Source organism: Brassica napus, chromosome A5, assembly GCF_020379485.1.
Source record: "Brassica napus cultivar Da-Ae chromosome A5, Da-Ae, whole genome shotgun sequence".
In the NCBI taxonomy this organism is placed as follows: domain Eukaryota; kingdom Viridiplantae; phylum Streptophyta; class Magnoliopsida; order Brassicales; family Brassicaceae; genus Brassica; species Brassica napus.
The window spans coordinates 12,850,560-12,861,910 of record NC_063438.1 but is presented as its reverse complement, the minus strand read 5'-3'; the positions used below and the strand labels follow the sequence as shown (position 1 = coordinate 12,861,910).

At 35.3% G+C, this 11,351-nt stretch overlaps 1 protein-coding gene across 1 annotated transcript; it reads left to right on the top strand.

The window, feature by feature from the left end:
* Positions 1–3,338: 3,338 nt before the first annotated feature.
* On the top strand, positions 3,339–4,394 carry LOC111216041 (UPF0235 protein C15orf40 homolog). Its single transcript, XM_022720322.2, has 3 exons — positions 3,339–3,587; positions 3,673–3,761; positions 3,916–4,394. The coding sequence occupies exons 1-3, from the start codon at positions 3,419–3,421 to the stop codon at positions 4,045–4,047; spliced, it is 390 nt and encodes a 129-aa protein (XP_022576043.1). The 5' UTR covers positions 3,339–3,418; the 3' UTR covers positions 4,048–4,394.
* Positions 4,395–11,351: the final 6,957 nt, after the last annotated feature.

Sequence of the window (11,351 nt, the reverse complement as noted above, 5' to 3'; positions counted from 1 at the left end):
TTAGTATACTTTTATATTACTTGTGGGTTTTTTCCATTTTATTTCTTGAGCAATGATTTTTCTATGAATGCTTTATTATTTCAACTATTCTTCTTAATTAACCTTGTATTATTATTCAGTCATTATCATTTTTTGTTAAACAAGTGTTTCTTACTTCAATGTTATCTATTTTCTCCATCAAACACTTAATCCCTTGTGCTTTCACCTTTATTTGGCGAGTTAAAATCTACATCTTCTTTTCGAAATAGAAAATCTCATATTCTCGAGATTAATAAACATATTTTTCCTAGTAAATGTATTAGAAATTAAATTATATTCATTAGTTCTTATGAATTTTTTAAAATTTAAAAATTAGTAATCTGAGTACAAGCTTTGAGATGGCGTAATCCAATATAACAATATAACTTCTTCTCATAAGTACACCACTCGAGATCTTTGAGATGACAGTACAACAAAATGATCTAACTGCTTTTAATAGTAACCAGAAATCCTTGGTAAATTTGTATGTGAAATCTTCACTAAGATAAATTTGTAGAACACTTAGATTATCATTCTTCTAAATATTTTCTCATAATTAATAATAATCGTTCTCTTTTATTTTTGATGTCATTATTGTATGAAAATGGCTTTAGAATGGTGATACACTGTTTATTTTATAGTTATAATACCGCAGTAGTTGTTTATAATTTGCATGTTCGTTATCTTCTTAAAATTTTTAAAAACCTAGTGGTATAGACATCATAGAAAAGAAAGAGAGTACAATCACACAAATTATCATATTTCTCTCCATGAAAGCAAAATTTTCATATTATGCATTCCAATCATGTGTGTCATCTATAGAAGTTGAGTGCAGTCGTAAAAAATAATCTTGTTTAGTTTTTTATAATATTTAGGGTTAGTGTACTTTTGGTTCGTTGTTCCTTTTTGACATAAAATAATATTTTTTTTGTTTATTTTGACTTGAGACCAAATCTCTTCACGTAAAGTTTTCTAAACATATGTAATATGCATACATGTTTTTTTTTGTAACACTTACTATGCATACATGTACATATGACTTATTGATGTCTCTTCATTGTCACATGTACGTGAATTTTTTTCTTTGTCATGTTTAATATTTTCTTTTACAGATCATTCAAAATCCTTTGTTTATTAAGTTTGGCCACCTTTTCATTTACGAAGATTCTTATATACTTGGAACTAACATAGCAATCATAGTTAATGTGTGTCTTAGACTAATTAGCAATTTGATGTAGTCATTCGGAGAATCAATTTTTATTGGAGCATTTATAACTAGTCTATAACTTTATCACTAGATTTGGGGTCCATAAATGCAATGAGTTATTCTTTATTAAGTTATGTAAATGAATGCCTAATTTTACATTGTTTTTAGACTCAGGATCAACGATAATTGATTCCTTTTTTTCGGCTGATCATTTTATCTTCCTAATGTTGGAAAAATAACTCATTAAAATATTAGTCTATAAATCGAGTCTTAATTAAATATCTTTTGGATGGCTCTAGGTATTTATTTAATCATATCAAAGATTTATATACAATAAACATATTCAACCTCATTTGTCGACCCATCTTACAGCTATGTGGTGAAGAAACCTAATATACATTGCACATAAAAACAAATCTAACAATAACATTCTGTCTTGACCCAAAACCAAACATGATTGAGGATATGATAACTACTAGTTACTCATTGGTCTGAGGAATAGTAATTATGTTGCAATCCGTGGATGAACATAATTTACAAGTTGTTCAACATTTATCATAACGAAAATGAAATAATTGAAAAGACGTGAATTCATCGGGATTGAAAATAAAATAATTAAAAAGACGTGAATTCATCGGGATTGAAAATAAAATAATTAAAATAACTGAAATAATTGAAAAGACGTGATAAGTCCACCAGCATCTCTTTGTAACAATGCCAATAAATTTTAAATATTTTTTTACAGGTGAAAACTATATTATCAACGTATCTTCTAAGCAAACAACATTTTGAAAAATTAACCAGATGAAACTTCACTAGGACTATACCGACTTGAAATTCTTTGGCTCCGTTGTAAACAAGTTTGTTGATCAATCCATTTGCCACCAAGAACCACTTGCATATTCCTTTCTCTGTTTCTACCATCCAGTTCAATATAATGCTTTGATAAACTGCGAGAGGTGAAACACTTAAAAGAGATTTAGAAGCTTAGTAAGCAGAACATCATAAATTTTTCTTATATGGAAAAACTCCAATCTGACAACTTTTGAGCAGGAGATAAACAAAGTTAAACCCAAAATCTCAGTTAAATCAAACCTAAAAAGATATTTTAAAAATGGTAACCTTCCTTTTGTTTGAACAACCAAGTATAATCAATGAAAAATAGAACACATATGAACCAGACGGATAAAAACAGATTGTGAAACATTAGAATAGTCAGAGATGATAAGAAGAAGAAAGGTAAGGATACCAAATTTTGATCGAAAAGTAGTCTAAGGTCGAAAGTGAAATCTGAACTACTCACAAGTTTATTATCCGTAGCGAAAAATGAGATACTCAGAAAATCAAAAGTTGAAAATACAACTTTCTCTCTCTATCTCAAGGATTGAAGTGTGTTAAAAAAAATGTTTTTTTAGAAACATACGCGAGATATACCTTTAAAAGAATTAATAATGTTGATGCTTATAGTTATGATCCTTGTTCTAAAACGCGCCGCCTGGGACCGATTACTCGGCGAATAAACGTAAATCGGAGAGCCACCGTGGCGTTTTGCCCCAATTCGCCCAAAAACTCGGATCCTTCGCAAAAGTTCGATTTTTTTCTAAATTGGAAGCTCAAAATCATAGATTTCTCTGCAAATCTATCATAATTGGCATAAACATAAGAAATAACAGTGAAAACGAGTAAGAATCGTGAAAAAAAAAAGCTGAGAACATCAAAATTAGGGTTTGTTCTCGACAGGTAAAAGGAAGAAGACGGGGGTAGTTTCGTAAATTACCGTTTATTAAAGAGAAATGTAAAAAATCATAACAAAACTCCTCCTTACCAACTCGAACCCGCGTGCTCTAAGCGAAATAAAATCTCCCGAACCACTAGACTATTGTCAATTCTTGCAAATATTACACATTAATTATATGTATAATAAAAACACATAAAATTAATCCCCGATTAATTCCCGATTAATCTCCGATTATTTCATAAATCGCTAGCCGTTGCTCGAGCGTACGCACAGCGCCTAGCGAGTTCTCGAACATGGGTTATGATCAAAGATCAAGAAAGAAATAAATGTTATAAAAATAATGATTCCGTTGTCAAATCCAAAGCCCAATGGACCTTCTAAAAGCCTATGAAATAAAAAAAATAACAAGATTCCACCGATTAAGAAAGGAAGCCTCCTTCGCCGGATAAAGAAACATGGCTCCGACGAAGAGAGGAAAGAAGAGCAATTCGGCCGCATCAACGACGGCAAAACCCACCGCCGATAACACTTCGAGCTTTCCGGCATGTTTGCGCCTCCTTACGCCTTCCTCCGTCGCCATCACCATCCACGCGAAGCCTGGTTCCAAATCTGCCTCCATCACCGGTAATTTTGCTTTCTTTATATTTCTCTTTTGTGCAAAGCGATTTTGAGACATTTACTGATTTGATTAACTCGGTTTGGTCTGGAGATGTGAGCGACGAAGCGGTGGGCGTTCAGATCGATGCTCCGGCAAGGGATGGTGAGGCTAACGCTGCACTTCTCGAGTACATGAGCTCTGTAAATCTCTCTCTCTCTCTCATTTCTTCTTCGCATAAAAAGTTTTCAGCTTTCGTTATATAGCTGAATCATGGATTAGTCACTACCCATATAGTTTAATTTTGTGATGTAATGTTTGGGGTTTCTCAGTGACATTCTTATTCTGACATGTTAGGTGTTGGGGGTGAAAAGAAGACAAGTTTCATTGGGTTCAGGATCCAAGTCTCGAGATAAAGTTGTGATTGTCGAGGATATGACCCAACAAAGAGTCTTCCAAGCTCTGTCCGAAGCATCAAAACCTACTTAAAAGTCTCCCCAAGACTGTAACTTTGTGGAGGAAACACGAAGCACTAGAAGTTTAAGTGGTTGATGAAGATTTTTTCAGACTTGTAATAGAGAGATCATTGGTCAGGTATACTATGGTTATATCTATAGACTATTGCTTGTTATTACCAAGTTGTGTTTAGTCTATACTCCTAATTGATCTGAAGCCATAGAGTGAACTTTTTAACTTGGGATTTAGGATGGCTTCTCTATGTCTTTGTTCATCCTTACTTATCTTTACTTCATTGTAGTGAAAGTTGTGTACACTAGTAGGCTATCTGCTATTTTGTTGAATACAAAGAACGCTATTAGCTTTAAGAATACTAAAAACAACGTTTTTGGCAATTACCAAGTATGATTACATTTTTATTTGACCAAAACGAAGTCAGTCGAGTACGGAAGATTGAAGAAAATGATTGACTTGCTTGACAAAAGTGTCTTTCTGCGGTGGTTTACCTTCGGAAATGATAGCAAAATTCTTGTAGATGAAAAAACCATTTAAACACACACATACATAAAATGACTTATACATTAAAAGCTCCATAAATAAATAAACATGGTAAATTAATAATTTCACCCGTTCCCAACCTGATTCAAAATATGATATAATTCAATAAGGTAATGAGATCATAATTCATTTTTTTAGAAAATTTCTTGTAAATATATAATCCCTTTACAATCATAAATTAATAATTTATATATACATAGTTTATAGAGCAATTGCGCGCGATATACACGTTCCTAAGATTATTTGCAAATGTGGTATTGTCTATATCTGCAAGTGTTCGGAGTAACCGTGTATACCATTATTATCCCTATAACCTAGTCATGTGATATCTGACTCAGCTATAGCATAGGTTCGATAGCTCTAATAATTACCCTATACGAGTGAACATCACGCAACTGAGTGTTGTCCAAACTTGAATAGAATATAAACTTACACTATTGGATGAGAACTATTGATTCATTTTTTTATCTCTCCTTCCTTTTTCACTTTCTCTAATCTGAAACAGTGTATCTAAAAATCCCAAAGGGAAAATAGTTACGGTGAAGATGGTTTCCGCACGTCTAGTTGAATGTCCGGAATCACCGGAAGTTGTACGTACGAAGCTGATTCTGGAGATGATGTTTGCAGCGGGGGAGGAACCAGTGGGGGTAAGGATCCTTACATATCAATCATCAGGCGCCATAAAACGGATATTAAATATGTTAGAAGCGGAGGAAGTTGAAATTATAAGGCGATCTGCATTTGGGAAATTTATCAATATCGCCGACAAACCGGTTTTTTCTGGGCGGTTTGCTCGGTACATGTTGTCGAGGCAGCTTAAAACCAAAAAAGAAGCACGAAGTATGGTTTCGGTTTGCCGGTAAGCCGGTAAGGTTTTCTCTCCGAGAATTTCCAATTATGACCGACTTACCATGTGGGAAGTTTCCGAGGAGATCAAATTTGAAGCTTAAACAAACTATTTCAGAAAAGCCTTATTGGCCGTCTTTATTTGGCAAAAGTGATTATTTGACAGTCGCATCTATTATCAAGATGCTGCGGAGGAAAACTGTTAAGGATAGAGATATCCGCATAAAGTTTGCTTGCTTGTCGATCTTGGAATCTGTCATGCTGCCTACAAGCTTGACAGATGAAGATATGTCGAGACCATGCTGAAGCAATAGAAGATATAGAAGAGTTTTTTTCTTATCCTTGGGAAAGAATGGCTTTTGACATGCTTATGTGCAGCATAAAAGAACGAGATGAGGTTGCGCTGACTCAAAATACGATTGTTGTTAAAGGATTTGCCCTCGCCTTGCAGCTCGTAATGGTTGAGGCTGTCCCTTCGCTTACAGAAGTCGTCCAGGAAAGTTGTTCGTCGTCTGAATCTGATAGCGAAGATGATGTCCTAGATCCGAGATGGGCCAAGAAACAAACTCTTAGTCCAGCACATGCGAGAAACGTTGACAAGAAAAGTGATGTAAGTTGTGTCTCTGAACTTTATGTATAGGTCAGATAGTTGGTAATATCGAGAGTGTTTCTAATTGTTGTTTGTTTTTCTAATAAGTGCATATTATAAAATAAGTTGTGTCAGTATATTCCTGGTTTGAAGAATTGATGATCTAATCTACTTTAATTATGGAAGTTGATTTTTAGCAATAAAATTGATAACTTATATATTGTGCTCAAGTGGTTGTACGAAGCATTTTATCTCAAGATTCGGATCGCCCTGTCGATGAGGCATCGGTACTTTGGTCAGACGAAGAGGAGGATGAAACCGTTGACAACATGGTTGAACTGATTACTTCAAACCATACTATCGTACATTCTATGTTCGTTGGGGGCGTTACAAAAATGGAGGTTGATCGTATCAGAGAAAATTCAAAACTAGCAATGAAGACTAATAAATCAAAGCAACACTCCTCAAATATTGTGGATATTGACCCTGGTTTTGTTGGTTCGCTTGTCATAGAACATATAAAACCTCACGTTGCTGTTATGGAGTTGAACTTGAACCAGGCATCAAGAAGGATAGATTCAATCGAGTCTTACTTAACTGAATATCTAGAGTCGCTAATGGGGAAGTTCAAAGAAGAAATGCTGCAAACCGTTACTTCAATGGTTATTACTTACTTGGGAAAGGGTCATTCTGCATCACCTCATGATCCACACCTCAAGCCACCTGAAACACATAATTTTGTGTCTAGGAATGTCCCCTATATGATTCCTCTTGCAGATGATAATGCCAAAAGTATATGTAATGTTATGGAGAACCTAAGTGATTATTCTACCCCGCCATCATATCCTCGTAACTGTCAGGTTATCCTATACCATACTCCCTTTATTACATGGTTACTAGTTTTAATTTTGTTTGAATGTGTAATGTATATGCCGGTTATATAACAGAAATTTGTTTCCTTAACTAGGCGGAGAATACTTTCTCCCCGACCATTGCACTTGGACAGTCCGGTTTGTTGATGTCGTGTCCTCTTTATCAGGGGATGGCTCACTCCGCTCATAGTCAGAATCATAGTCGTCAAATTGACATCAACCAGCTTTTGGTATGAGTCCGAATAAAATTGACATCCTTTATTAATCCATCACCTCACATATATATATATATATATATATATATATATATATATATATATATATATATATATATATATACTATTTATGTTGTTTTAGTGAGTTGACAAAACGGTTCCACGTGACCTTATGGATATGCCGTCATTCTCTCTTGGACTTACTCAGGAAGAGAATATGAAAGGGGCAGGTGAGAATGTGGTTAAGGAGAGTGTTAATGGGTCTCCTCTGCCTGACCTGAACTTCGCAGACAACATCAAAGACCCGCAGACGTCACAAAAAAGCAAGAGGCAGAAAATGGTTCCTTCAGATCTTATAGAAAATTACCACTGTGGCCCTCATATTTTATCAAGATTGAGGCGACACAGAAGTTTGTTTTCATTTGGTATGACCAGAGAGAAGTGGAGAGGAAGTTTTTAAAACTGTCTCATCAACTAGCCTGCAATAGGTACTTCCACCCTTGTTCTCTTATTTTCTTGGAAGATAACTATGTCATCTGGTTATATTAATATTGTTGAATTCTTTACAGTGTAATAAACGTTGCTGGATTATCCGTTTCGTCAAAGGAAATTATACTAATTGCTGAAAAATCCAGGATTTTTCCTCCTAAGGTATGTTAATGGTTGGTACTTCATATACATGGCGATAGTTGGACGACCTTTAGAATTTTCATAAATGTGACATGTTTTTTTCTTTTACAGGTTGTTGATATACTAATACATCTTGTTCGTTCTGTTGTATTACAACATCCGTCAAACGAAAATCTCCATAGATTATTTTCTTGATACAAAGTTCGGGTCTGCACTTGTTCGGAGTTATCCGAAGTTTAAGAAGTAAAAGAATAAAGAGTCCTACAGTTTTCCTAAAGGCTTGTTGGCTCTTGTGAATAACGAAGGTGGCACTCCTCTTCAGGCAAGAGGTTATTACTTTCCATTTAGTTTGGGGAAAGAACATTGGGTTGGGGTGTACTTTGACATGGTTTGGGGCCACCTTTCGGTCCTTGATTGCAATATGTCATACTCCAACGAAGCTTCAATGGCAAAATTTCTCACTCCCCTTCTCCATATGTTACCCTATTTGAGTACACGGGGAAGCGTGGATATAGTGAGCAAGGAGGTGATGCTGTTTAGGTTCGATCGACCTAAAGCGGTTTCTCAAATCGATCATCTACCCGATTCTTGTTTAACGGCTGTGTTGTTAATGGTTATTCATGCTGTTTATCGCATTGATGAGTGCAGGAATATAAGCACAGCTTGTCTTAGTGAAGAAGGGAAGAGTGTGACGATAATGACATATGAGTTCAAGGAAAAGCTGTAGTTCTATAAACTAATAATTATGTTGTCGGCACTTTTCTTATGAATATTGTAACATCGACTTGAATCTTGTATCTTGCTAGTTGAATATTTATGTTTGATTACGTATGATTCAGTTTATATAGTTGGAGGCTTCTGTGTTTAAGGTGTAATATATAGTATTTGTAGTATTATGGTCTCATGCATGCAAATTTTGAACGCTTTTCGTCATTTTTGTGGCTTCAGTCTTACCATGTTGGATTAGTAGTCTAAGTTTTGTACATTACATTCATTTATCATATCTCCTTTATATATGGTTACTATGAAGGAGTATATAGATTCTGAATTTGTTTAAAAATGGACATGTGCTTCCCTTATATGGGTGAAATCCTTATGTTAACAACATTAAGTATATCCAAATATTTTATATATTACAGGTTTTAGTGTTTTGTTTCAGGTTTGTAATATCTGCATTGCTTCTTCGTTTGTTATAAGTTTTTTCAAACAGAAAAAACAACTTCAACAACGAAACCGACATTGCATATTAAGCACTAGCAATTATCCCAGATACATATGTTATATCTAAGCCATTGTGATCTATATATGATTTATCATTGTCTTTCAACTATAATCTATGTATGATACGTATATTATTGTTGTTTGTTTTACAGTCACATATATTATTCTACTATGTATTATGTAAAAAACGTTAATACATTGAAAGTTGACTTTCTTATTTATTAAACAATCTCGGGTATGACTACAATCCTGCATCACTCTTAACATGGGTATTATTTTACATCGATTTATTTATTATGATCCCATTAAAGTCCACCTTGCATATCATACACCTTTTTCTTCCGAGAGTTGCCAACTTCCACTTCATAGAGTTTTTCTTTTTTATATTGCTGCTTTGCAGGTTGCGCGATTGTGTCCAGTCGTCTTACATCGATTACAAACATGCCTCTTTCTTGGATTTTTCATCTGCAATTATGTATAGTTTTTCTCATATTTATATGAGTGAACATTATAAATTTATCGCAACGTTGTTCTTACCTTTATTTCACCGGCTAACAGTATCCTCCTCTTACGGGGTCGGCCTGGAGGGCGTCTGGTTGCAGGGAAAAGATTTCCACCGCACTTAACCAACCATCGTCATGATGTTCTCTATCTAAACCTGTGTCACATATCGGGAAAATAACATCTCTATACGCTGTAAGACGGTCCAAACTGTAGACCTCAGATACAAGAGATTCGACACTTATCATTTCTTTGATATCTGTGGCAATCGCATGTGAGCAAGGTATCATTAGCGTCTAGAAGGAGAAACAACTGCAACACTTTTTGGACAGGTTGACATGGAAAGACGCACCATTCCTGTCCTTCAGTTCGAACTCTAAAGTGTTGATGGCGTTAACTTGAAACCAACCACTTTGTTCGAAATTGGCCTCCACTACCTCAACCACCCGTGGGGTTATCTTGCAACTGCGATGCTTCACAACATCTCGACGGTCTGCAAACCAATTCATTATCTTCGACCTAATATACTCGATCAGTGGCAATATAGGGTACGCCCTTGCTTCTCGGAGAACAGCATTCCATGACTCAGCTATATTGCTAGTCATAATGCTGTACCGATTTCCCGAAAAATGAGCTCTTGTCCAATGCTCTAACCCAATACGGAGTAGATAGTCTGCACAATCTTGATTAATCATTTTAATTTCATTTAACATTGTATAATACTCTTCAAAAGTATAAGCCCTTGCAGCCTTTCCCACTAAGTAACTCGGATGCTTGTTCTCGAAATACGTCCGTATGATGCGTTTAAGATGCAAAACACATGCACAATGTTTAGCATCTGGGTATACCTACACAAAAGGTTTTTTTACACCGTTAGGTTTGAGTATATACAATATTGAGCATAACCATTCAATTTTGTTACAAACCTTAGAGATTCCATGGTAAATTGAAGAGTGCATGTTAGATATAACTGGGAAAACATTTTGATAAACCACTCCCATACGCTATCATTTTCACCATCAACGATGCCGATCGCGAGGGGAAAAACCTGTTAATTACCATCTTGTGCTGACGCCGTCAATAAGCACCCCGCATATTTACTGCTCAAATGTATTCCATCGATTATGACGACAGGACGCATATGTTGATATCCAGAAATTGAAGCACCCATGGCGACAAACATATATTTAAATCTATGACCAACCCCATCATCATAGACAGTATGCAATTCGGTAACCGTTCCTAGATTGGCAATAACAAGTCTATTAAGATAATCTGGAAGCATTCTGTACGATGCGCCAGATGAACCTTTTGCATGTTCTTGAGCAACTTCTCTGAACCGCCATACTTTCCAATAAGATATGCTTACTTTGTAATCACCTCGCATGACTTGGGCGATCTCGTTTGGTCGTGGCTCATTACCATTTCCAACGAAACGGGACTTTATCATTTCTCCGATGACATTATGGGTTGATGTTGTTCGTAACCTGCAGGTCAAGACGGGACTTTCTCATTTTGTACAATGACATTAGAATATTACATTCAAATGACTTATTAGTTACCGTATCATATTACCGTATTGAAAATCGTATTATTTTCCAAAGTTTAATACATAATGAAAGCAGAGGCAAGCTATCAGTTAAGCAAATATTAGTATTTAACAATCCGAACTTTTAAGTTACGTTTTGATTTGTGTTTATGATGTTTGTTATTACATGCGCGTTCATCCACCGAACAAGTATGTTCCAAATACAGCCTTCGTATTTTATACTTTTCAACGTTCTTTATTTTGATGGTATAAACCCTTCAATTGCAAGAACGACTCATACACGTAAGGACCATTCCATCTGGTGAAGATCGTGCATTTCTAAACCTGAATTTATTTTCCAATGCGTATATTGCCAT